The sequence below is a fragment of the Oncorhynchus mykiss genome, chromosome 18 (assembly GCF_057628025.1).
Source record: "Oncorhynchus mykiss isolate SJ-2025 chromosome 18, ASM5762802v1, whole genome shotgun sequence".
Lineage (NCBI taxonomy): Eukaryota > Metazoa > Chordata > Actinopteri > Salmoniformes > Salmonidae > Oncorhynchus > Oncorhynchus mykiss.
This window is the reverse complement of record NC_143039.1, coordinates 47,442,205-47,470,065: the sequence shown is the minus strand read 5'-3', so window position 1 is coordinate 47,470,065 and position 27,861 is coordinate 47,442,205. Positions and strand designations below refer to the sequence as shown.

At 41.7% G+C, this 27,861-nt stretch overlaps 3 protein-coding genes across 6 annotated transcripts; 2 read left to right on the top strand and 1 right to left on the bottom strand.

The window, feature by feature from the left end:
• Positions 1-48: 48 nt before the first annotated feature.
• LOC110496208 (glycogen synthase kinase-3 beta) lies at positions 49-15,990 on the top strand. 2 transcript variants are annotated; one of them, XM_021571978.3, is made up of 10 exons: positions 49-500; positions 4,427-4,614; positions 9,040-9,123; positions 9,340-9,450; positions 9,666-9,796; positions 10,955-11,159; positions 11,495-11,590; positions 11,717-11,903; positions 12,215-12,286; positions 12,864-15,990. In XM_021571978.3, the coding sequence occupies exons 1-10, from the start codon at positions 74-76 to the stop codon at positions 12,929-12,931; spliced, it is 1,569 nt and encodes a 522-aa protein (XP_021427653.2). In that variant the 5' UTR covers positions 49-73; the 3' UTR covers positions 12,932-15,990. The 2 variants fall into 2 exon arrangements, with proteins under 2 accessions (XP_021427653.2, XP_021427652.2); XM_021571977.3 differs by having other exon boundaries at positions 12,861-15,990.
• A 3,586-nt stretch (positions 15,991-19,576) lies between these two features.
• Positions 19,577-22,120, bottom strand: LOC118941156 (ladderlectin-like). 2 transcript variants are annotated; one of them, XM_036952763.2, is made up of 6 exons: positions 21,825-22,120; positions 21,622-21,700; positions 20,808-20,935; positions 20,252-20,386; positions 19,947-20,058; positions 19,577-19,788 (listed from the first exon to the last, which is right to left on the bottom strand). In XM_036952763.2, exons 2-6 carry the CDS (start codon positions 21,680-21,682, stop codon positions 19,703-19,705), a joined length of 522 nt encoding a protein of 173 aa, XP_036808658.1. In that variant the 5' UTR covers positions 21,683-21,700; positions 21,825-22,120; the 3' UTR covers positions 19,577-19,702. The 2 variants fall into 2 exon arrangements, with proteins under 2 accessions (XP_036808658.1, XP_036808659.1); XM_036952764.2 differs by having other exon boundaries at positions 21,622-21,714; positions 21,825-21,990.
• A 2,654-nt stretch (positions 22,121-24,774) lies between these two features.
• LOC110496207 (ladderlectin-like) lies at positions 24,775-27,090 on the top strand. Of its 2 annotated transcripts, none has more exons than XM_036952759.2 (7): positions 24,775-25,102; positions 25,227-25,305; positions 25,464-25,505; positions 25,699-25,826; positions 26,248-26,382; positions 26,576-26,687; positions 26,830-27,090. In XM_036952759.2, the coding sequence occupies exons 2-7, from the start codon at positions 25,245-25,247 to the stop codon at positions 26,913-26,915; spliced, it is 564 nt and encodes a 187-aa protein (XP_036808654.1). In that variant the 5' UTR covers positions 24,775-25,102; positions 25,227-25,244; the 3' UTR covers positions 26,916-27,090. The 2 variants fall into 2 exon arrangements, with proteins under 2 accessions (XP_036808654.1, XP_036808655.1); XM_036952760.2 differs by having other exon boundaries at positions 24,970-25,102; positions 25,213-25,305.
• Positions 27,091-27,861: the final 771 nt, after the last annotated feature.

Sequence of the window (27,861 nt, the reverse complement as noted above, 5' to 3'; positions counted from 1 at the left end):
GAAATCAAGAAATCCCAGACGGAAGCGCCACCTCTGGTGAAACTCAACACTGTTATTTTAGCAGTGTAGTTCTATGGGTATTTTCAAAGACAAGGGAACAGTCGTGAGCCACAGCCAAATCGAACTTCATTTCCCAGGAGAAAATGCAATTTGTCAGTTTCTACTGTCTACGAGCTCAGACAGGCAGTGCAAGGGAGGACTCATCGGAACGGTGTCAATTCTGTCTGTTTTACAACGATTATTGCATTTGCAGTCAAAAGAGGCAACATTTAAACTCACTTGGTGTGAATCCCTAGCCCCCCGCCCGCTACCCTTGCACAGAGATATGAGCGGCAGCGGGCGGCCCAGAACTAGCTCGTTTGCTGAGCCACAAGGTAATCCCGGAGCCGCTGCAGCATCCACCGGATCAGCCGCTGCGGTGGGGAGCAGCACAGGAAAGACCGGGGTCCAGCAGGCCTCGGGGAGCAGTTCGTCTGGATGCTCAAATTTAAAGCTGGCCAGTAAGTTTATTATGATGTGTTTTCTGAAAAATATTGCCTTGGATGATTGAAAGACACACATTGTAGCTACAATCCAGTGTCGTAGCGAATGTGGTCAATTTTGCACGATTGCCAGGGCGAACATTGTTGTAACGTTAGTTTAAAAAAACGAGTTAGCTAGTTAACTGCCTTGATTAACTGTCGTTGTCTGAACGGTTGAGTTGTCAGTTAGCAAACTAGTTACTGTAACTTGCTAACCCACGACAAAAACTAAGTAGTTCGCGTTAGCTAGCTAGCTTGCTAGGTCTAGATTAGTTATACTAAACAAAAAATATTAATGTAAAAATGTCAAAGATTTTACTGAGCTGCAATTCATATGATTGAGGAAATCAGTCAATTGACAAATTCAATAGGCCCTAATCTATGGATTTCACATGACTGGGAATATAGATATGCATCTGTTGGTCACAGATACCTTTAAAAAATGGGCCTCAGGATCTTGTCATGGTATTTCTGTGCATTCAAATTGCCATCGATAACATGTAATTGTGTTCGTTGTCCATAGCTTATGCCTGCACATACCATAACCCCACCACCACCACGGGGCACTCTGTTCACAACATTGACATCAGCAAACTGCTTGCCCATACGACGCCATACACGTGATCTGCGGATGTGAGGCTAGTTGGGCAAACAGTCGAATTCTCTAAATCGAAGTTGTAGGCTGCTTATAGTAGATACATTATCAGGCAACATCTCTGGTGGACATGTCAGCATGCCAATTGCACGCTCTCTCAACTTGAGACAACTGTACATTGGCCTTTTATTGTCCCCAGCACAAGGTGCACCTGTGTACCGATCGTGCTGTTTAATCAGGATCATGATATGCCACACCGGTCAGGTGAAAGGAGAAATGCTCACTAACAGGGATGTAAGCACATGTTGTGCACAACATTTGAGGATGTCTGTATGAAACATTTCGGGGCTCTTTTATTTCAGCCCATGAAAGATGGAACCAACACTACATGTTGCGTTTATATTTTTGTTCCGTGTATATTAGCATGCTAGCTAATTAATGACCTCGCGGTACCATACTGTAACGCTAGCTAAATATAAAGAAAGCATTAGCAACATAAACAACCTTAGCTACGTGTGCTAAGGCATGCCAGCTAACTTGTAAGCAGCAGCTATAGCAGATGGATAACTAGCATCCCAGATGGGTTTTAGATGGCTATGTGGTAACGTTAACTAGTTTACAAGGATATTCAATCTAGTTAGCTACAGTAGTAGTAGTGCTTTTTATGTTTTAACAATCAAACGAATCAGTGATAACTAGCTAGTTCAAACAATTCTTTACCTAACGAGCTAGTTATGTGACACTACAAACGACAGGCTAACGTTAGCTGTCACAGACTTGGTAGGCATAGGCAAGGTAGCCTAATTGTTTGTTCATAACGGCTGACAAGTAAGCTAGCCAGAAAACAACTAGCTTTGTGCTTCCCAACACGGATTCATGTTAAGCACACCCTTACCTATTGTTCAAATTAGGTCGATAGTGGATACGTATCTATCCAGTAGCCCAGATAAGTAACCAGCCTAGAAAGAAATATCTAGTTATAAAGTGACTGTTAACAGGTGAGACAGAACTTGATAAAAAGTGGTGAAACATGTAACTACTAGCCAGCTGTATAATATATCATGAGCTAGTAATTCTCCAAGAAGTAGGCTAGTAGATATACAGAAGGAAGATGACCAGCTGAAATACTTGCTTACATTGCACATCAACAACTTCCATGTGTCCTTTGCACGTTTTGTTTTCTTAGAGCATGTTTCCACTTTGTTCCTTGTAGTGCACATTGGAATTGGATGGCTTTATCCACCATGATGATCAACGTTTGTCATGCAGAGTACATTTTGTTGGCTGTGGATCTGACTTTTCCCAGACCTTCTTCCCCCTGACTAAAGGTCTCGAAGCTTCAGCGTATGTGCAGATCACGTTCTGCACGTGTGTCTTTACTGCACAGATTTGTGGTCCCTTGCACATTTCTCACTGTCAATGGTGAATGATAATTTTTCAAGTTTTACTGGTGAAATGTCCGTATGCGTTTAGATCTTTCTGAGTTAGTGTTATTTTCGCAGTAGCCTGCAGTGTTGTTTTGAGTGATATACAGTGAGCGAATTTTGCCTGTCTTACAGTAACGTTATACTATGCTATAATATTAGGTTCTGTTAGTATTCTACCTATCATTGTGTGATCTTGCAGACATTGATTCAGCTTTTATCCATATTTTATTAAATAAATGACCTCCATTTGCCAAAGTAGCCTGTTCTCTACGGCTAGAGCAGAGACTGTGTGTGTAAAGTAGAGAATAAACACATGCGCAGAAGCTTTGGGATCTTTAGTCCGGAGGAAACAAGTTCTGGGGCAAGTCTGATCTGCAGCCACATCGTATTATATGTGATGATGAAAGTTGGAGCTCAAACCTAATGGTATAAGTCAATATTGGTGAAACACTAAGCAAAGATGTGGACAACAGGACATGCTGATGCTTTTGAAATGATGAAGTGGCGTTCCAAATGATGACCGGTCTCCTTTTTTTGTCCAGGTTTTTTCATGCTTCATGTGGGACAAGTCATTAAGATTTCTGTGGTTTGGATTTGACACTAGCAAGAATATAGGCTACTGGTCTAGCCGTTGATTGCGTTTGACTAAATTAACCAAAGTCGAATTTTGTCTCAGATCTCTGGTATTTATGGCACAAGTTCACAGGTCCATAAATTCCACCATTTCTTTAAAAACAACTCCCTCTATTTCTGCACGCGAGGGTGTGGAATTGATACACCTGGACATGTCATTCTGCAGGAGCACACTGTATTATGTCATCACCATGGTGATTGTGCACACACACACATCATTTGTTTGTGGGAGGCTGAGTGATCTGAGCAGAGTTAGAGCGGGGTCATTCTCCGTGCAAAGTGCTAAGTTCTCCAGTTCAACCAGCCAACTGTCCTCATACAGGGAATGAATCTCACATGAAGTAGGCCTGCCTCAGAACTCTCTGTCCCAGGCCACCAAACACACAGTTGTTTGAGGTGGCCTGTAGGTAACCGTTGTTTTGAGTTCAAGTGTATTGGATGAGGTCGATGATGGGCCTATTGGAGGATCGCAAGTCTCGTGTTCCTTAGGTCAAATGATGTTCAAAGGAGCACAAAATAGCCCTGTTCGTCCTCCAACAAGGCAGGCGGCTACTGTAGTGGTTACACAAACAAGAGGTAGTTAATAACACGAGCCCTGGGTTGAGTTCAGTAGGACATTCAGTAACTCATTTTTCAACGACAAATAATTTATTGAAACAAGTCTAGATGGTATTTCACCCACTTTTAAAAATGTTCTCCCTTACTTAACATGACCCTGTAGGCCTATTTTCTATGCTGAGCAATTGCTTACTCTGCCTGTTTTGGCTATGTAAAGGCCTATTATCATTTGCCCTAAATGCTGTCAATGCCATAAGCCTCAGATATATATTTTTTAAGAGTAGGACATTTTCAGACTTTTTATTGAAGAGACAGGGCGTCTAGAAGTAAGGAAGTCAGTGAGGGTATGTGACAAAGTAGCGGTGGGTAGAGCATTCCGACCCATGCCGTCACGCTGTTGAAGGCGGGGATGTTAACCACTACACCACCCCAGGCCAAAAATGTCAATACACGTGAGCCCTTGTTTACGTAGAAATTAACCATATATTAGCAACAATGTCCTTGGTCATGTTCATTATGTCACACCGTAGCAAAACAGCTTTTCTTAGAGTTCAGATAATAGGCCTACAACCCCGTTTTGGTCTGTTTTCTTCAGTTTTGTACCTACTGAACAAAACCCTCTTAATCTCCTCTATTTCAAATCTAAAAAGAGGACAATTTTTTTTGACACGACTTGTGTCCTTGTTTCCCAGGGGACAGTGGGAAGGTGACTACGGTGGTGGCCACATCTGGGCAGGGTCCCGACCGCCCACAGGAGGTGTCCTACACGGACATCAAGGTGATCGGGAATGGCTCTTTCGGTGTGGTGTACCAGGCACGCCTCATCGACAGCCAGGAGATGGTGGCCATAAAGAAGGTGCTGCAGGATAAGAGGTTCAAGGTATGGCGGCCAGTCTCTTGGAGAAATACAGCCGTGTTGTCACCCAGAGTCACATTTGTTTATTTTTAAATCTGTAGCACATAATTTACAATGCATTTGGAAAGTATTCTGACACCTGCATTTCCACATTTTGATATGTTACAGCCTTATTTTTTTTAAATAATGTTTTTTTTTCTTCTCTTCCATTTACACACAATACCCCATAATGACAAATGAAAACTGTTTTAAAAAAACAGAAACACCTTATTTACATAAGTGTTCAGACCATTTGCTATGAGACTCGAAATTGAGCTCAGGTGCATCCTGTTTCCATTGATCATGCTTGAGATGTTTCTACAACTTGATTGGAGTCCACCTGTCATATATTCAATTGATTGAACATGATTTGGAAAGGCACACACCTGTCTATATAAGGTCCCACAGTTGACAATGCATGTCAGAGCAAAAAGCCACAAGGTCGAACAAATTGTCCGTAGAGTTCTGAGACAGGATTTTATCAAGCATTGAAGGGCCCCAGGAACACAGCGGCCTCATCATCTCCATCGTTCTGGAAGAAGTTTGGAACCACCAAGAGTCTTCCTAGAGCTGGCCACCCGGCCAAACTGAGCAATCGAGGGAGAAGGGCCTTGGTCAGAGAGGTGACCAAGAACCCAATGGTCGCTCTGACAGAGCTCCAGAGCTTCCTCTGTGGAGATGGGAGAACCTTCCAGAAGGACAACCATGTCTACAACACTCCACCAATCAGGCCTTTCATGGTAGAGTGGCCAGACAGAAGCCATTCCTCAGTAAAAGGCACATGATAGCCCACTCTGAGTTTTCCAAAAGGCACCTAAAGGACTCTCAGACAATGAGAAACAAGATTCTCTGGTCTGATGAAACCAAGATTGAACTCTTTAACCTGGCACCATTCCAACGGTGAAGCATGGTGGTGGCAGCATCATACTGCTGGGATCTTTTTGAGCGGCAGGGACTGGGAGACGAGTCAGAATCGAGGGAAAGATGAACTGAGCAAAGTACGGAGAGATCCTTGACGAAAACCTGCTCCAGAGTGCTGAGGGTCTGACTGGGGTGAAGGTTCACCTTCCAACAGGATAACAGCCCTAAACATACAGCCAAGACAACGCAGGCGTGGCTTCGGGACAAATCTCTGAATGTCCTTTTGTGGCCCAGCCAGAGCCCGGACTTGAACCCCATCGAACATCTCTGGAGACCTGAAAATAGCTGTGCAGCGACACTCCCCATCCAACCTGACAGTGCTTGAGAGGATCTGCAGAGAAGAATGGGAGACACTCCCCAAATACCAGTGTGGAATGTTGTCCCACTCTTCTTCAATGGTTGTGCGAAGTTGTTGGATATTGGCGGGAACTGGAACACGCTGTCGATCCAGATCATCACGAACATGCGCAATGGCTGACATGTTTGGTGAGTATGCAGGCCATGGAAGAACTCAAATAAAATTGTATTGGTCACATACACATGGTTAGCAGATGTTAATGTGAGTGTAGTGAAATTCTTCTAGTTCCGACTGTGCAGTACCATCTAACACGTAATCTAACAATTCCACAACTACCTAATACGCAATAATGATGCAATGTTTAGTCGGGGGGAGTCTCCTCTTTATCAAAGTGGGGTTTGCATATTACCTCAGGTGAAACCATGTTATTGTCTGAATGCAGCTGTATGGACCCTCTGGGAAGAATCAACTTGGTTAAGCTTCTGTAGTGTCCATAGAGTTTTTTTTTTTTTTTTGTCTGAAAATTAGAACCTAACAGTACATATGGATGACCGAGCGGCATAGGCAAGATGCAATAGATTGGTAACCGGGACATTTATAGCGTCCATTGTGTACAGATCCTTGCAACATGGGGACCTGCATTATCATGCTGAAACATGGGCACAATGGGCCTCAGGATCTCGTCACGGTATCTCTGTGCATTCAAATTGTCATAAAATAAAATGCAATTGTGTTCGTTGTCCGTAGCCCATGCCGTCACTCCACCGGGCACTCTGTTCACAACGATGACATCAGCAAACCACTCGCCCGCACGACGTCATACACGTGGTCTGCCAAATTTTCTAGAACGATGTTGGAGGCAGCTTATGATAGAGAAATGAACATTCAATTCTCTGGCAGCAGCTCTAGTGGACATAAATGCAGTCAGCATGCCAATTGCATGCTCCCTCAACTTGCGACATCTTTGGCATTATGTTGTGACAACTTCATGATCATGCTGTTTAATCCGTTTCTTGATATGGCACACCTGTATGTCTTGGTGAAGGAAAAATGCTCACTAACAGGTATAAACAAATTTGTGCACAACATTTTAGAGATTTTTTTTTTGTGTGTGTGTGTATGGAACATTTCTAGGATATTTTATTTCACCTCCTGAAACATTGGACCAACACTTTACATGTTGTTTATATTTTGGGTCAGTGTGTATGTGTATATATCAAAAGTTTGGACACACCTACTCATTCAAGTGTTTTTCTTTATTTGTACTATTTTCTACATTGTAGAATAGTGAAGACATCAAAACTATGAAATAACACACAGAATCACGTAGTAACCAAAAGTGTTAAACAAATCCAAATATATGTTTGATTCTTCAAAGTAGCCACCTTTTGCCTTGACAGCTTTGCACACACTTGGCATTCTCTCAACCGGCTTCATGAGGTAGTCACCTGAAATGCATTTCAAAGAACAGATGTGCCTTGTTAAAAGGTCATTTGTGGAATTTCTTTCCTTAATGCGTTTGAGCCAATCAGTTGTGCTGTGACAAGGTAGAGGTGGTACACAGAAGATAGCCCTATTATGGCAAGAACAGTTCAAATAAGCAAAGAGAAACGACAGTATCATTACTTTAAGACATGGAGGTCAGTCAATGTGGAAAATTTCAAGATTTAAAAAAAAAAGTTTCTTCAAGTGCCGTCGCAAAAACCATCAAGCGCTATGATGAAACTGTCTCTCACGAGGACTGCCACAGGAAAGACCCAGAGTTACCTCTGCTGCAGAGGATAAGTTCATTAGAGTTACCAGCCTCAGAAATTGCAGCCCAAAGTTAATGCTGCAGAGTTCAAGTAACAGACACATCTCGACGTCAACTGTTCAGAGGAGACTGCGTGAATCAGGCCTTCATGTTCGAATTGCTGCAAATGAACAACTACTAAAGGACACCAATAAGAAGAGACTTGCTTGTGCTAAGAAACACGAGGAATGGACATTAGTTAGACAGGTGGAAACCTGTCCTTTTGGTCTGATGACTCCAAATTTGAAATTTTTGGTTCCAACCACCGTGTCTTTGTGAGACGCAGAGTAGGTGAACAGATGATCTCCGCATGTGTGGTTCCCACCGTGAAGCACGGAGGAGGTGTGATGGTGTGTGTTGCTTTGCTGGTGACACTGTCAGTGATTTATTTAGAATTCAAGGCACACTTAACCAGCATGACTATCACAGTATTCTGCAGCGATACGCCATCCCATCTGGTTTGCCCTTAGTCCCACTATCATTTGTTTTTCAACAGGACAATGACCCAAAACACACCTCCAGGCTGTGGAAGGGCTATTTGACCAAGGAGAGTGATGGAGTGCTGCATCAGATGACCTGGCCTCCACAATCACCCGACCTCAACCCAATTGAGATGGTTTGGGATGAGTTGGACCACAGAGTGAAGGAAAAGCAGTCAACAAGTGCTCAGTGTATGTGGGAACTCCTTCAAGATGGTTAGAAAAGTGTTCCGTGTGAAGCTGGTTGAGAGAATGCCAAAAGTGTGCAAAGCTGTCAAGGCAAAGGGTGGCTACCTTTGAAGAATCTCAAATATATTTTGATTTGTTTAACACTTTTTTTGGGGGGGGGGGGTTATTACATGATTCCATATGTGTTATTTCATAGTTTTGATGTCTTCGCCATTATTCTACAATGTGGAAAATAGTACAAAAATGAAGAAAAACCCTTGAATGAGAAGGTGTCCTAACTTTTGACTGGTACTCTATATAAATCTGTTTTTTAACAGACCATAACTCTGAGTCTGCTTTGGTGGGTATTGCCATAGAAAATGTAGTATCGTGATACTGTATCATGGCAACACTAAATTGTCTTATCCTTTATGTCATGAGATGAGGAATATCAATTTTTGGATTGGTCTCGTAAATTCCTATAATGTTATGAGTAGGCTACTTTGTTTTTCTGAATACAGGACACACCTTTGTCATTTTAGAAGAAACATTTCCATATGACTTTGTGGGAGGAAATTTGTATTTTTAGCCTACGTTTTTCTGTGACCGAAATGGACACTTTGCCATCACCTTACTGAACAAACACATATCTCACGCATTGTAAAGATCAATTCACTTACAGGGCAATTAGAAACCCTTTTCCACTGTTCAATTCCAGAACTGTTCTTTTGTTTAATACCTTTCCTATGCAGAACCGAGAGCTACAGATCATGCGAAAGTTGGACCACTGCAATATCGTGAGGCTGCGCTTCTTCTTCTACTCTAGTGGAGAAAAGGTAGGTTGCCATCCATTGTTTTTGGCACACCTTAATGCAGAAATGAGAATGCTGAGGACCTGAACAGTCTGTTTCCTCTTCATACGAGTCATTCTTCCCACTACAAAGTTGGGATTTTCAAAACGCATGAATAACTTGAGTACATATCGAGTTATGACTGGTGCAGTCATTTGGCGTATAATGATTGTCAGTTCTTCCCCCCCCCCCCCTATACAGAAGGATGAGGTGTATCTCAACCTGGTGCTGGACTTTGTCCCGGAGACCGTGTACAGGGTGGCCCGGCATTTCAACAAGGCCAAAAGCATCATTCCTATAATTTACGTCAAGGTAAACTCCCTCCCTTTCTCTTTCATTGTCCAACTTTCGCTTGCCTCAACGTCTTTTCATTAGACTTTGATTGTCTAGTATAAGTCATTCAACTATGAACTATACTTTTTTTTTTTACTCTCCCAAACAGGCTTGGCATTGACACAAAATAACCCACGTTATTGATTTGTTTATGGTTCTAATTGGTCTACGTCGGTCATTTTGTGTCTCCTTAGGTGTACATGTACCAGCTTTTTCGCAGCCTGGCCTATATCCATTCCCAGGGTGTCTGCCATCGAGACATCAAACCCCAGAACCTGCTGGTGGACCCTGAAACTGCCATCCTAAAGCTCTGTGACTTTGGGAGGTAAGCTGGTCAGGTATTTCCCATTTCCCTCCACATAGACAGTGTTTTATATACTATTGAACCGAAATGACTGACTGGTACCGAAATATTGAAGTAAACCTGGGTCATATGTGTCCTGACTGAATGTGTTGAATAAATGGGCTCAACCAGACACAATGTGAATGGGGTTGTAACACTGATCCAGTTGTATCCTTAGTTACAATCTCCTACTCACACCCTTTTCATTGTGTATTTTGCACATATTACATCCATTGCTGTTACCGTGCAGACACAGGGCTGCTTTTCTATAGAAAGTATACTTTGACCGTCTTAATTGTAAATCGATAAGTATAAATCTCACTTAAGATATTTACTTCAGCATTGAAAAAATAATTTACACTGAGACGCGTGAGCTCCACCCCTCATTCATCGGGTTTATCAAGCACTGTATAACACAGTTTCCACCAAATGTCAATGGGTCAGGTGGTCTCATGTGGTCGGGTATAATCCTATACCACATGGTTAGACCTGCAGGGCTCAGTATTAGCCTCTACTGCTGAGCATCTACTGCTTGTCTTACCAGCGACAACTGTTGCAGTGGGTAGAGATGAAAGTATTGTAACACGGCTGTATTAGAATAACCTAGACTCGGCTTAGAAGACTGCATTAGCTTAAGCTAGATTTAGGACTAGAATCTGTAACAGAGTGGATTGCGTTTTGTAGACCTTAGCCTTTGCCAAAGCTTCCTTAAAAAATGCTGGGGTTTTAGGACAAATTGAGTTATTGCACAAGCACACTTCACAGAGTAGGTGTTCCCTTATGCAAATATGCTAATAAATGCTAGAACGCACCAATAGGATCTCACGAGCTCGTGCTTGGCTCTGCCTATCTCCTTGCTTGTTCTTCCCACTGATTAATTTGCTCCCATTGGAAACGACAGGCTCTGTTCTATCTTGGGTTAGTTATAAAAAGTATTTGGTATTAGCCTGACTTAGCTTAGAAGACTGTATTAGCCTAACCTAGACTTAGCTTAGGAGACTGTATTAACCTAGACTTAGCTTAGGAGACTGTATTAGCCTAACCTAGACTTAGCTTAGAAGACTGTATTAGCCTAACCTAGATTTAGCTTCGAAGACTATTAGTCTAACCTTCAACCTCTGCGGTTTACCCTACCTTCAGCGCGAAGCAGCTGATTCGCGGGGAGCCCAATGTGTCGTACATCTGCTCGCGGTACTACCGCGCCCCAGAGCTCATCTTTGGCGCCACCGACTACACGGCCAACATCGACATCTGGTCGGCGGGCTGCGTGCTGGCCGAACTGCTACTGGGACAGCCCATCTTCCCCGGGGACAGCGGAGTGGACCAGCTAGTGGAGATCATCAAGGTGAGTAAATAGGAGGAATGTGTGTTTTGTATGTGGTTTACACAACAGGGACAAAATACCTGCCATTCTGATTGCATACCAACATTAGGAGCATTTGACTAATGAGAATGTTTTGTGTGAGTGGTGGGGGAAAGCAAGGGGAGTAATAATCAGTGAAATAAGGCGCGCGTTGCATCGTGCCTAAGAACAGCCCCACGGCCGTCAGCCAATCAGCATTCAGGGCATCAGCATTCAGGGCTGGAACCACCCAGTTTATAATAATCAGTGACGTGGGGAGATTCAAAATGACAACCATTGTACGCTACTAACTGTGTACTTGTATGTCTGCTACTTAGGTTTTGGGAACTCCGACACGGGAACAGATCCGGGAAATGAACCCCAACTACACAGAGTTCAAATTCCCCCAAATCAAAGCACATCCCTGGACAAAGGTAAATGGTTCTAAAAAAAATAAATAGTTATGTCAACCAGGTTATGTTTTTGTCTTTCAAGTAATGTCTTTATTTTTTTTCTGAAACTGTTTGATGTTGTGTGTGTACTTGTACCTCCTCTCGCAGGTGTTTAAGCCTCGCTCCCCTCCGGAGGCCGTCGCCCTGTGCTCGCGCCTGCTGGAGTACACCCCGGTCACCCGCTTTTCACCCCTGGAGGCCTGCGCTCACGCCTTCTTCGACGAGCTGCGCCAGCCCAACGCCCGGCTGCCTAGCGGCCGACAGCTGCCCCTGCTCTTCAACTTCAGCACCACCGGTCTGTACACCATGTTGACCCCCTGACCTTTTTGTTACCCAAAAGTGGTTGATTCAATTAAAATTCAGGGAATCAATTGAAACTCCCATTCACGAATTGAGATGGACCTGACCCCCAACTTTGTTTTGTGACCCATGCATATATTCTGCATGTCCTTTTAGGATATCTACAATATAAAGTTTCTAAATATATTTGTTTGTTTTCCATGTGTAATGTTGTATAACTATGTGTTGGGGTGTTTAAAATTGCCACAGTCTTGTACCAGTTCTTTCTTATAAATCTAATGCTTTTTTTCTCTCCTATCCTTCCAGAGCTGTCAATCCAGCCCCAACTGAACTCCACCCTAATTCCTCCTCATGCCCGTGCACAGACCAGTTCATCTGGTACGACCCCCCCCCCCAATCCCAAACATAGTAATTGGCTACCCATGTCACTTCAGTGCCACACAGTGGATAGAGTAGCTGTCAATCATTCATTCCCGTATCTGCAGCTAGCGTCATGGAGTAGTAATTGGCTTGCAGACATAGGTTCGGTGGAGTTCTAGGCTAAATCCACATGAAATGGATAGTAAGATGACTGCTCTTACAAATGGCAAAAATAATGGCTCTTCCATTATCGCTTCAAATATTATTTGTCCATGTTTCTGGTCATTGTAATCCTTTCTGTATAAGACAGCAGCCAACCAAAGGGGCACTAGCCTGATAACCACACGTCTGTCTCCTTTTATGTTTTAGTAACCACACCTTTGTGCATTGTAAATGTTTAGTCTCTATCTGGAAATCTGGAAAATGTTTTCTGATCCGTTTTAGTTGAGGTCTTACTACAATTTGGCTGCGTAATGGCATATGTTTACACTTTATACTTGACTAGCAAAATCAATCTGTTATACCCGTTCAAAATATCTAACACTGTCCTCTTCTCTACCACTTCTGTTCCTCTCTATCCTCTATCCCTCAGTAGATGGCTCTGGGTTAGACGGCTCCTCTCAGCACAGCTCCGTACCTGGATCACTCAACAACAGCACCTGAAACATCCCTGCAAACCCTCTGTCTGCCAGCCCCCCCCCCCTCCGCACACACACACTATATTGCTTCTTTCTACTTCGCTGCTTGTTATTTCTCCCCATTGGTTACAAACATACCTTTTTGTACTGTACATACATTGAACAAACCATTTATAGCGTTAGAGGGTATCATTAGCTGACAAGGTAGTTTTGTTACATTCAATTGAAACTAGATCAGCACTACAGGCAGAGGTCGACACTCTCTCACACACACACACACTTTCTCATGTATTGATGACACCTTAAGTATTATTCCACTCCCTGGCTGCATCTCCTTTGGCCCAGCTCCCTCTTTCTCTCTGCCTGTTTATAACACTCATGTTCCTGCTGTTGAGGGTGGCATTCGAAGGTTCAGTAGGTGGGGCAGGTCCTCTCTCTATAATATTTTTAGATTATTTTTTTTTTTAAATCAAGTTTTTTTTTTTTTTGTCTTTTTATTCTGTGTATTTATTTAACTGAAGACTTCATAAAGAGTTCTGCCACAACTACACACAAATTCTACAGGAGTTTGTCTCTACAAGCTAGTTGAGGTGTTTCCCTGTTACAGTCATTTGTAGACAAATGGGATAAAATGGTTCTGGTTGCCAGATGGAGGGAGGAAGATGCTGTGTTTGTTTTAATACTTTTTATAAAATTATATTTAAAAATATGAAATGACAGCTGCTTATTTTTTTTTCTTCATTTATTTTATTTTTTTGCTTCGAAGGCACTGTGAATTTTTACATGGAAAGGGGAGGGTTCAAGTTTATAATTGGTAGCCATACTTGCTAGCAAATTTCCAGTGTGTGTGTTGAGGATCTGAAGGAAAGGGTTTGACAGATGGTGAGGCTGGTGGTGTTCGTGTGGAGACTGAGACATCCATGATTCACATCTGTGTAGCAGCATCTCTCAGACAGTCCCAAACTGAGCCTCCCTTTACTGTCCATGGGAAGACAACCATCTATAGGACCTTCATTCCTCTATTCAAGACTGCTGTGGTAGTGAAATGTCACCTTCCTATTGGCTTCAATATATGGCATACCATAAAAAATGTTGTATGGTGAGGTTACATGTTTGATTTCAAAATCTGGTTCTGGCTAATTTGGCACTCATGCATTCATAGCATGAACTCTCCAGTGCTTGACGGCGTGTATATAGAAAGTGGACTTTCACAGCACACTTGTTAGAATCTTTGTCAGTGTTGCACCCATCTAGATTGTAGAGGACCAAGGGATTATCAACTATGGGTTCAGACATGTGCACATACATGTATCCTACATGGAGTAGCTGACTCCAGTTTGGACATTTGAAACAGACCATGATTCCAGTTCCGTTCTGTTAATTCTCAAATGGAGTCGAGGTCGTGTGTGTGTGTGAAGACGCGTACTCTGTTACTGGTGTAGTGTGGCCGATAGCGAGTTCATAGTAGCCCTACAGTCTTGTGCTTGTGGGAGTGAATGAGAATGAGTGAGAAATTGAAGCGGGTGAGGGAATGGCAGAGTTTTTTTGTGTGTGTGCGTGTATGTGTGTGTGATGATAATGTGTTGTTCCATGTGAATAATCGTACTCCGAATCCAATCTGCACCGTTTTGAAAAGCCAGTGTTGTAGATTTAGATCAGTTCTCAGTACTGACCACTTGAAAGCTTTCTAGTGCAAGCGTGTTATGATATTGTACCACCTCTACCACCCACTTGTAGAAACAACCGTCATATGTGCTGACGTTGATTTAAAGAACACATTTTTCCTCTTATCTCTCTGAAGCCATCTTCTTCCTGTGTGAAATGGAGCATATTGGTTTGGATTCCTTTTCTTCTTTTTCTTCTTCTCCCGCCCTGTAAATATCACCAACTTTTAATTTCCCCTCATTATTTTTATTACAGTGTTTTATTTTTCCGTTACCTGTTGAACTCGTCACGGACCACTTTCAGTTCCATTCAAGTCTGTAAATACAATCAGTTTCAATGGCCTGATTTCAAGATGTAAATACCCCCCCCCCCCCCCCCCCCCACAAAAAAAAGACCACATTTTCCCTCCCTGTTTGTTGATGTCTCTCTCTCCGTCTCTCTCTGGTCGTGCGCCTCCATAACGTGTGATTGTACTGTGTCTCTCGGCTTTATTTATTACCTCACTTGGTGTTCTCGTGTAGGGAGAGGTTGAGGCACCGACTGTTTTGTGGGCATTATGTAGAGTGGTCCAGAATACATGTACTGTACTTGGAACCCACGACATTGGTATGTTTGGAAAGTTGGACTGAAAATGTTTGGTTGGATATATCCAGATTTGATCAGACTATATCTGTGGTACGATTCCAACTAATACATTTCCTGTTTTTTTTAATATATTTTTTTACCTTAAGTCACCTACGTACTGACCTTTTGACAGGGAAATGTGATTGTGGGCTGTGAGTTTACCAGACAACCATTTGGCCAATGCACGGCCCCTGTAGCCATTTATTACAATGGGCGCCCAATGTAAGAGATTTAAATTGTGTGAAAGTGTCATGTTGTACTGCAGAGAAGCCATAATAAATGTTAAAAATACCCGCTGGATGTGAAGGGTAAATCTGAGGGCCTTGATGGTGACACGGGGTCGGATGGTGCAGCCAGCCTCCCTCCCCTGACATTGCCTACGCCCATCACGGACGATTCCGACTTGCTGCTTTCAAAATGTCAGCCACGGACAAAATGCAGCGACTTCAGTACGAACCAGTTATCAACCCCCCTCCCTCCCTCCTTTTCTGTGTGTTGATGTACATGCCTGTTTGCTGGTTTCATAACTAAATCTCAGCAGGATCAGGCTACTAGCTAATTATACTAGAAGTACCCTGTTCTGTGTATAGCAAACCAAGTGAGGTCACTTTTTAATGTTCTGTGAGTAAAATTGTTATCAGTAATTTTTCATTCCAATCCGATCCTTTGTATCTTCCTGGTCAGGAGACCTGGTGTGCTTTTGGGACAGAGGGAGGAGAGAGAAGGAGGGAGAGAACCCAACTGTCTGTTTTTGTCTGTATGAAATGAGCTCATTTAATAAAGTGATAACTCCTATGAGCCCTTGTTGTTATTGTGTCAGATTGAGTAACATGTTTGAAACATCACTTTCACATGTCACCTTTTGGTCATTTTTGATAAAAGAACAAACATATCCTACAAATCCAGAAGTATTGATTGTTAAAAGACAGCAGCTCCAATGGCAGTGTATTTCTGCCTATGTACCATTTCATTATCAGTTAGTGGTTTTTGGTCAACAACTACACATGTGCAGAGGTCCAACAATCGAACAGTGTTTATTAGGAATCGTGCTATGCAGCCACTTGGACCAACTCTTGCTGCAACCTCGACGAAGGGGTGGACATAAATGTAAATCTGGGACACTCAAATTCTGGATCGAAATGGGGCTTAGGTGGTGGCCGTGGCCAATGGTGCGTTTGCCGACCAAATTATTTTGAGGTCCTCCTGTTGGACGCAGTGATAGTTTTGCTGTTTTAAAGCACATTTTCTGCAATTCTACACATTTTGTCATGGGGCTGAGAGAATTTGCAGTTTTAATACAAATTTCCTGCAATTTTAGAGTTTTACATCAGGCTGAGATTGAAATGTGCAGTTGCAAAGCAAATGTCTTGCAATTCTACTTATGCATACTTTTGATACTGAATGTTATCAAATCAAAAGTTAATATTGGATAAAGGGAACCTGAGTGAACAAATAACACAACAATGACATACTTATTTAATTGATTTAATAAACAAAGTTATGCAACACCCAATGCCACTGTGTGAAAAAGTAATTGCCCCCTTACACTCAACTGGTTGTGCCACCTTTAGCTGCAATGACTCCAACCAAACGTTTTGTGTAGTTGTTGATCAGTCTCTCACATGCAGAACTGCTTAAACTCAGCGACATTTGTGGGTTTTCAAGCATTAACTGCTCATTTCAAGTCCTGCCACAACCTCTCAAGTGGAATTAGGACTAGGCAATTCCAAAACTTCAAATGTGTTGCTTTTTAGCCGTTTTCATGTAGACTTGATTGTGTGTTTTGGATCATTGTCTTGCTGCATGACCCAGCTGCGCTTTAGCTTCAGCTCACAGACTGTTGGCCTGACATTCTCTTATCAGATTCTCTGACACAGAGCAGAATTCATGCTTCCTTCTATTAAGTCGTCTAGGTCCTGAGGAAGCCAACCATCACACTACCACCACCGTGCTTGACCGTTGACACTGTGGAATGCACTGTTTGGTTTTCGCCAGACATAATGGGACCCATGTCATCCAAAAAAGTTATACTTCTGACTCATCGGTCCTATTATTTGTGGCTAACATTAGCTAGGTGGCTAACATTAGCTAGGCTAGGTGTTAGGGGTTAAGGTAGGGTTGAGGTTAGTGTTAGGATGCTTTGTTATTGTTTCGACTGTTTGATTGCCCCTTTAATGTATTTTTTGTTGGAATTCAAATTGAATACCACGTAAAATCTCCACTTCATAAGTGATTTCTATATTAGTTGGCCCCAACCCTGGATGCAAAACCATTCCAAATAACATTGCCATTAACATGGTATTTGAACTTTGTTCAACAGAATACTACTGTAGTTCCATGGAACACCAATACTAGTTAATCATTTTTTTTAAATTGATAATCTTTTGTAGCTCACACGATAGGTAAACATTCCAAAGGACATTGCCATGAAAAGCCATTCATATCTGGAATTTGAACACGCCTGAAATCAGCTCTATGGAACACCATTACCAGCTAACAGTTGTTTGAAATTGCTATTTATTTGTAGCTGACAGTGTAAAAGTGCTCCTCTTTCTCCAGATTAACAGAACCTGCAGAACGTACCAGTGATTCACATTAACAGGTAAGACCTCAATTCATGTACATTTCAAAATAAACTGTTTACTTTGCCGTTATGCTGTTTTTCAGAGAATTCTGGATGTTTCTAGCATTATTGCCCTCTGATTGTTCTAGTACCTTGTTTTTAGGAGACCATCAACACCACCATGGCAATGTTGACCATATCTCTGCTGCTCTGTGCTGCCTTTGCTCTGAATGGAGCAACAGGTAGGGCACACAGCAAACCAAGAATATACACTTTAGTTCACACTTTACAGCATTTTTTACAAAACACTCCTTTCCTGTCGATCCCTGGAACTCCAGCTATGATATGCCGCTTGACAACATCCCTGTTTCTTCTTACTTTCCCGTTGTGTTGCGAGGTTTGAATACGCAGACCTTCGTCATGATTGATTCAGCTTTTTCCCAGCTTAGATCTGATGTGGGCATTTATATGCGCCATGATTTTGTTTTGGCATTTAGCCTAACGATCAATGTACTTCAGGTCACTGTACCCCCCTTTCGCCCAAGTTTCAGACTTTCCAAAAAGCAGGCAAGTCCTGCAATGCACGCTGCATGATGAAAGGCTCCCTGTTAACCAGCTATACATTTGATACCAGTTAGTGCAATTTATTTCAACCAACTGGACACAAAAATAAAGTTCTAAAACCAAGAAAACAATTTATAATCTACCTCTTCCATCTCCTGTATTCGGCACAACCCAAATACAACACACTAGGTTCATTCTCTAATTCTAATCCTATGATTGGATGAACAGCATGTCTGTTCATACTGCAAAAGCTTTGACTGGATGGAGGTCGTCCTCCGGAAGTGGTCATAATTACCATGTATATCTCTTGAAGGGGTTGAGGCCTACGAGCCGCCTAGGTTTTGTATTGAAGTCAATGTACCCAGAGGAGGACAGAAGATAGCTGTCCTCCGGCTACACCATGGTGCTACCCCAGAGAGTACTGTTGCTATAGACCTTCATTGCAAAACAATGTGTTTTAATCAATTATTTGCTGACATATGAATGTATTTAGTATAGTTTAATCTAAAAAGGATAACTTTATTGTTTCACTATTTTTTTTTTTAATTAAATTTGACTGAGGAGGATGGTCCTCTCATTCTTCTTCTGCAGAGCCTCCACTGGACTGGGCAGTAGTCCAGGTGTGACAAAACTAGGGCCTGTAGGACTTGTTTTGTTGATAGCCTTGTCAAGAAAGCAGAGCAGCGCTTTATTACGGACAGACCGCTGCCCATCTTAGCTACCTTTGCATCAATACGTTTTGACCCGACAGTTTACAATCCAAGGTTACACCGAGCAGTTTAGTCTCCTCAGCTTGCTCAATTTCCTTGATGGAGGTTGATGGAGGTGGGGTATAGTTTTGCGAAGCAATCAAGCCGTTTGCTCTAACAGCAGCAGGAGTTTTACATTTGGTATCAAGTGTTCGGTTGAATTTTCTGAAGGCTGGCTCATCGCAGTCTCGTGGAATTTTCAGACTGGATGAATGAATTAACCAGTGCTTCTTCTCTTTTTTTCAAACTCATTTGAGGTTGCTATGGTTGCTATGTTTCTGCTCTTTTCATGCAAACTGCTAAAGTTGGTTGTCCTGACGTGCAGCTACTGGTTGACGTGCAGCTACTAATAGCTAGCTGGTGGCTATCTCACCTGGTATTTATACTGAAATTGTTTGTATGATTCTTTGAACAAACTCTGAGATCCTAGACTGTACATTTAAGAATCCTCTTACAATTATGGCAGTATCATTCATGTTTAATAATGACTCAAAAGAGAAAACACAATGTCTACTCCCGTTTTATTGACAATAAACAACAAAACAAGTACAAATAATCTTTACTGAATATTTGACTTTACCATAAAGAGTGTTCAGTTGGATGTTGGCACTATGGAGGATCATTGTTGGTTTCAGTTTTTCTGGATTTCACACATTCTTTTGGAGCACACCGAGGGAAAGCTGTTTCCACAGTTCATATCGTTCCAGCGATATTCATCTTAAAAGGAAACACGGCACAGAAATGACCTCTCAAATAATCTCAGGTGTTCACACAACAATAGAATAGTGTGTTTGCGGTGTGTGTGTGTGTGTGTGTGTGTGTGTGTCAGCTTTATTTGATGAATGGATCAGTGAATGATACTGGGCCTACTGTACCTCCCCAGTTGATCACTATACATGGCTCTCTGCCACCGCTATTATTGGGCTCTCCTTTCTTCCAGTTCTGGTAATCAAATTCAGAGCCGTCACTCCAAAACCATAGTCTGTCCTGTGGTGAAGAAGTGTGGTCTCAGTATCCCATGTTATCATTATAATAGTATGCCGATAGATACTGCAGTGACCTTTTTGTTGTTGTTGAGTACATCTATAAGATCTTCCAAACCGAGATCTGACTTTATCAGTGACCCTTGAGATATTGATGAGTTTACCCAATATATTACTGATCTGTGAGTATACTCCACCTGAACAGCATCAAATCCTCCGATCCAGGTAGTTGAGAAACCGCCAGTCTTGCACCCCGCAATTGCCTGTAGAAATTGATACTCCGCAGAGCTGTGCACAGACGCCAGGTTTGCTCCAAGGGACACACAGTGGCGCTACAGTGAGAGGTAGACAGGGACAAAGACATTTCATAATGTAAGTATTAGTCAGTAGTCCAGTCTGTGATAACTTATCTTCTGGACTCTCACAATCAAATATTGTCCATCGCAATTAATGCTCCTTTAAAAAAATACTCTAGGAGATATTAGATTATCTCTGTCTTAACCAATGTCCTACAGGTTTCAATATACAGTGTAGGCCTTAATTAACATAAATATATTTATGAATATGCCACGCTTAAAGAAAAATTCCAATGAAACAATAACTTTAAGGGGAGGTTCGGTATTTTACATGACACATGTGGTGCTTATACAAATATTAGGCCAAATCAACTCTAAGGGTAACCTCAAACCAAATAAGCGAGTTGATTTCGATCGAACTTTCCCTTTAATTCACAGTAGAGAGTAACCATAATACCTCTGCTAGGGGCCATGACCTTGCAGTCTCGACGAACATGAAGCAGCGCGATCCAAATTGGAACCAGCCTGTGGGGCATTGGTTCCTGTTCTCTGCTGCCACTACTCTCTCATCTTCCCCCTTAGCTCCTGGAAGGACAGACAGGCAGGAATTCAAATGGACAAGTCATAGCAATGTTGTTCACAAACAACCGCCCCTGCACACAACTGTTATTCTGATTAGTAGAATCATCAACCTGTGAGAGGTGTCTACCTAGTAGTACTGCGGATTAATCTACTGACATAAGTTTCATGGACAGAGATTAAAAACTACAATTACCCAGATGCAAAGCCTGCTCAAAGTAATTTGTCTTTTCAAGGGACTCTATAGAGAATGCAGTTAAAGACAAGAAAACACATGAAATCAACGCTGCCTTTGCAAAGTTCATGGGACTGTTCTATACCCTTTGCCGACCCGAACTGTCATGTGCTGGCTCAGATATTTTATTTTCACATTGCCTTTCCCAGCAACTACGGTGGATTCGTAACCAGGCCAGCCCAGTGCAGTTCGACTCGACTCAGTAGTGTGAAAAAGTTACTATCGTACTGGCCAAATTCAATACAAGTGCAACTAACTAGGCACACACTTTTCTCAGTGTTTTTCTCCAGCAAAGGTTCTGAAACAAGAACTGGTACACAAAAAAAATGTGAAGGTAGGGCCTCAGCACCTGGACAACAAAAACTTAAACTAGCTGGAGTTCCAGGGATCGACAGGAAATTAGTGTTTTGTAAAAAATGCTGTAAAGTGTGAACTAAAGTGTATATTCTTGTCCTACCTGTTGCTCCATTCATAGCAACGGCAGCACAGAGCAGCAGAGATATGGTCAACATTGCCATGGTGGTGATGATGGTCTCCTATAAACAAGGTACTGTAACAATCAGAGGGCAATAATGCTAGAAACATCCAGAATTCTCTGAAAAACAGCATAACGGCAAATTAAACAGTTTATTATGTAATGTACATGAATTGAGGTCTTACCTGTTAATGTGAATCACTGGTAAGTTCTGCAGGTTCTGTTCATCTGGAGAAAGAGGAGCACTTTTACACTGTCAGCTACAAATAAATAGCCATTTCAAACAACTGTTAGCTGGTAATGGTGTTCCATAGAGCTGATTTCAGGCGTGTTCAAATTCCAGATATGAATGGCTTTTCATGGCAATGTCCTTTGGAATGTTTACCTATCGTGTGAGCTATTAAAGATTATAAAAAAAAATAATGGTTACCTAGTAAATGGTTTTCCATGGAACTAGTATCCTGTTGAATAAAGTTCAAATTGCAGGTGAAGTGAAATGCTTGTGGTCCTAGCTCCACCAGTACAGTAATAAAATAACAATTCACAATAATACACACAAATCTAAAAGTAAAAAAATGGATTCAAGAAATATCTAAATATTAGGATGAGTGGCATTGACTAAAATACAGTATATACATATGAAATTAGTAAAACAGTATGTAAACATTATTGAAGTGACCAGTGATTCCATGTCTATGTACATAGGGCAGCAGCCTCTAAGGTGCAGGGTTGAGTAACCGGGTGGTAGCCGGCTAGTGAAGGCTATTTAACAGTCTGATGGCCTTGAGATAGAAGCTGTTTTTCAGCCTCTCGGTCCCTGCTTTGATGCACCTGTATTGACCTCGTCTTCTGGATGATAGCGGGGTGAACAGGCTGTGGCTTGGGTGGTTGATGTCCTTGATTAACTTTTTGGCCTTCTTGTGCCATCGAGTGCTGTAGGTATCCTGGAGGGTATTGTAGATCATTTTTTTGGGGGGGCGGGGAAATGCACCAAAAATGCTATTCACGTGCAAGTCTTTAGTATTTAACAGATAGAAAGATGAAAAAAAGGATTTCTCCACAATCTTCTCTGGACAAGTCCGGTCCTGGAGTGTCTTAACAAAATGAAACCAAAATATAGACTTGACTTCATCCAGTGTCAAGAAAAATGGTTTTGCGCGAAATGACAATATGCACATATTTAACGAGATATTACTTTATTTGCATATTTTTTTTAAATATATTTCAGAAACATTGCAATACAATAAAGTATGATATTTGTGTCTACATCCAACTGGTAAAGGGGAGAAAAATGAGGCTGTGGTGCCTAGCCTTATAAGAATAATCGTTGGTGTCCGACTCAGATTCAGACATTTCTGCCGCACCGTTCAAAGCGAAGGCCAGTTCTGGTTGTTGTTGATCACAGGTATTCTCTTGTCTATACTGTAATAGCCTTGACCATGTTCGCCCCGTTGTCAGTTGCGAAGAGTAGGATCTTCTCCTCTGGCATGTCCCATGTGTTCAATGTGCGTCCGGCGTGGGGATGCTAAATCCGATGGAGGTTGACCAATGCCTTGTATTTGTATTTATTATTTCATTATGCCAAGGCAGCAGCTACTCTTCCAAGTGTCCAGCGACATTAAGGCAATTACATACAATAAAACATTACATTTCACAACACATTGTTACACACTACTCTACTGCAACATATCTACAATACAAAATCCTTATGTGGTAGAGTGTGTGTGCTTATGCGTGTGTCTGTGCCTGTGTGTGTGTCTCTTCACAGCCCGCACTGTTCCATAAGGTGTAGTTTTAACTGTTTTTTAGCTGATTTGACTGCTTGTATGAGTTACTTGATGTGGAATAGAGTTGCATGTAGTCATGGCTCTATATAGTACTGTGTGTTTCGGGTAGTCTGTTCTGGACTTGGGGACTGTGAAGAGACCTCTGGTGGCATATCTTGTGGGGTATGCATGGGTGTCTGAGCTGTGTGCTAGTCATTTAAACAGACAGCTTAGTGCTTTCAACATGTCAATACTTCTCACAAATACAAGTAGTGATGAAGTCAATCTCTCCTCTTCTTTGCGCCAAGAGAGATTGACATGCATATTATTAATGTGAGCTTTAAGGACCAGCTGCTTTGTTCTGGGCCAACTGTAATTTTCCTTTTTGTGGCACTTGACCATATTACTGGGCCAGTGGAGGCTGGGGACTTGAAAAATTGAGGAGGATGGGAGACCCAGGGTATAGGCACGGAACGCACGGAGACGACAAAGTGTGTTTCAAAAATCATCAAAGACTAATTATTTTAACCTAAAGAGTTTAATAAAGACATTTAAATTACAATATTATGAGTTACTTACATAGTGTTGGGAAGGGATCACAGCAGTGATTGAATGAGGGTATGAGGCGTGAGTTGAGGTGTTCAGAGGCTTGGCCAGTGCAGGACAGGGTTTGACTGGGAAGACAAAAAACAATAACACAACACACAAAACAGTTAGACAAAAGAGCTAAGAATGAGTTAGTCCAAGCAAGGAGTAAAATCATTGATGTGTCATCATGTGATTGTGTTTGTGATTGACTCTACATACAGGAATGAGAGAAAACTGATAGGGGTACTCACAGTACTTGGAGAGGAAACATTCAATTTGTCAGTGGATCAGCGGGCACATGAGACGTGGCTTCAGTTCATGTCAGGAGAGAGTTGACAATGGTAGTGGAGTGGAGTGGTCGTCACCTCTTAAATCAGGGAACAGGGCCACCACATCCCAAGGCCACCACCCGGTTACTCAACCCTGCACCTTAGAGGCTGCTGCCCTATGTACATAGACATGGAATCACTGGTCACTTTAATAATGTTTACATACTGCTTCACTCATTTCATATGTATATACTGTATTTTAGTCATTGCCACGCTGACATTGCTCGTCCTAATATTTAGATATTTCTTGAATCCATTCTTTTACTTTTAGATTTGTGTGTATTATTGTGAATTGTTATTTTATTACTGTACTGGTGGAGCTAGGACCACAAGCATTTCACTACACCCGCAATAACATCTGCTAAATATGTGCATGTGACCAATCAAATTTGACTTGATTTTATTTGATGTCAAGACTTTCTATTTTAGTTGAACCCAACTCTGGATGCAACACTATTCCCAATAACATTATCATGAATATGGCATTTGAACTTTATTCAACAGGATACTAGTTCCATGGAAAACCATTTACTAGGTAACCATTAATTTTTTTTATAATCTTTAATAGCTCACACGATAGGTAAACATTCCAAAGGACATTGCCATGAAAAGCCATTCATATCTGGAATTTGAACACGCCTCAAATCAGCTCTATGGAACACCATTACCAGCTAACAGTTGTTTGAAATTGCTATTTATTTGTAGCTGACAGTGTAAAAGTGCTCCTCTTTCTCCAGATGAACAGAACCTGCAGAACTTACCAGTGATTCACATTAACAGGTAAGACCTCAATTCATGTACATTACGTAATAAACTGTTTAATTTGCTGTTATGCTGTTTTTCAGAGAATTCTGGATGTTTCTAGCATTATTGCCCTCTGATTGTTCCAGTACCTTGTTTATAGGAGACCATCATCACCACCATGGCAATGTTGACCATATCTCTGCTGCTCTGTGCTGCCGTTGCTCTGAATGGAGCAACAGGTAGGACACACAGCAAACCAAGAATATACACTTTAGTTCACACTTTACAGCATTCTTTACAAAACACTCCTTTCCTGTCGATCCCTGGAACTCCAGCTTGTTGAAGTTTTTGTTGTCCGGGCGCTGAGGCCCTACCTTCACTCTATTTTGTGTTCCAGTTTTAGAACTGTTCCAGGACTTTGAGCAGGCTTTGCATCTGGGTAATTGTAGTTTTTAATCTCTGTCCATGAAACTTATGTCAGTAGATTAATCCGCAGTACTACTAGGTAGACACCTCTCACAGGTTGATGATTCTACTAATCAGAATAACAGTTGTGTGCAGGGGCGGTTGTTTGTGAACAACATTGCTATGACTTGTCCATTTGAATTCCTGCCCGTCTGTCCTTCTTCCAGGAGCTAAGGGGGAAGAGGAGGGAGTAGTGGCAGCAGAGAACAGGAACCAATGCCCCACAGGCTGGTTCCAATTTGGATCGCGCTGCTTCATGTTCGTCGAGACTGCAAGGTCATGGCCCCTAGCAGAGGTATTATGGTTACTCTCTACTGTGAATTAAAGGGAAAGTTCGATCGAAATCAACTTGCTTATTTGGTTTGAGGTTACCCTTAGAGTTGATTTGGCCTAATATTTGTATAAGCACCACATGTGTCATGTAAAATACTGAACCTCCCCTTTAAAGTTATTGTTTCATTGGAATTTTCTTTAAGCGTGGCATATTCATAAATATATTTATGTTAATTAAGGCCTACACTGTATATTGAAACCTGTAGGACATTGGTTAAGACAGAGATAATCTAATATCTCCTAGAGCATTTTTTTAAAGGAGCATTAATTGCGATGGACAATATTTGATTGTGAGAGTCCAGAAGATAAGTTATCACAGACTGGACTACTGACTAATACTTACATTATGAAATGTCTTTGTCCCTGTCTACCTCTCACTGTAGCGCCACTGTGTGTCCCTTGGAGCAAACCTGGCGTCTGTGCACAGCTCTGCGGAGTATCAATTTCTACAGGAAGTGGTGGCGAGCAAGACTGGCGGTTTCTCAACTCCCTGGATCGGAGGATTTGATGCTGTTCAGGTGGAGTATACTCACAGATCAGTAATATCTTTGGTAAACTAATCAATATCTCAAGGGTCACTGATAAAGTCAGATCTCGGTTTGCAAGATCTTATAGATGTACTCAACAACAACAAAAAGGTCACTGCAGTATCTATCGGCATACTATTATAATGATAACATGGGATACTGAGACCACACTTCTTCACCACAGGACAGACTATGGTTTTGGAGTGACGGCTCTGAATTTGATTACCAGAACTGGAAGAAAGGAGATCCCAATAATAGCGGTGGCAGAGAGCCATGTATAGTGATCAACTGGGGAGGTACAGTAGGCCCAGTATCATTCACTGATCCATTCATCAAATAAAGCTGACACACACACACACCGCAAACACACTATTCTATTGTTGTGTGAACACCTGAGATTATTTGAGAGGTCATTTCTGTGCTGTGTTTCCTTTTAAGATGAATATCGCTGGAATGATATAAACTGTGGAAACAGCTTTCCCTCGGTGTGCTCCAAAAGAATGTGTGAAATCCAGAAGAACTGAAACCAACAATGATACTCCATAGTGCCAACATCCAACTGAACACTCTTTATGGCAAAGTCACATTTTTTGTAAAGATGAGTTGTTTCTGTCAACTGTAACTTTGAGTTAGTGGTTGTTCATATATGTTGAGTGATGCTTTTGTTGTTTATTGTCAATAAAACGGGAGTAGACATTGTGTTCTCTCTTAAGAGTCATTATTAAACATGAATGATACTGCCATAATTGTAAGAGGATTCTTAAAGGTACAGTCTAGGATCTCAGAGTTTACTCAATGGTCATTTAAATTCTTGATATTCATCCGTCGATTCAAGGTTATTACAGTCAACAAAAACTGATACTAAGATAAAAATGCAATTTGGATAAACAATTTAATAAATGAAATAAAATACTGAATAAAAACATTTACAAAAATTAAAAAAATATACTGAAACTATTGTCTTTGACTGCAAAATAAAATGAAAAGCATCATAAATTGTTTAGTTTTCGTTTTCTTTCCTCCATCGGGCAACAATCGAATGGGGTTTTCAAGCTACTGAATCTGACGGGTAAATGCTGCCAGTAAATGGCAATGGTTGAAATAGGCTTGTGCATCACTATCACTAGCCATCCGTAGCTAACAGGGAAGACATCCGAGGGCAAGCTCCAAATGTGAACCATAGGTGTGAACAAAGGAAAAGTGCTGTATGGGATTGTTTTGAGTAGCAAAAGCAAATGTAGTGTCAGGAGATGGCAGCGTGTGGAACAGAGATAAAAGGGAAAACCCAACCAACTTAAAAGTTCATCTGAACAGCGCTCACAAAGAATCATACTGTCACGTTCTGACCTTAGTCATTTTATTATGTCTTTTGTTTTAGTATGGTCAGGGCGTGAGTTGGGTGGGTTGTCTATGTTCTTTTTTTCTATAATTTGGGATTTTCTGTGTTCGGCCAGGTATGGTTCTCAATCA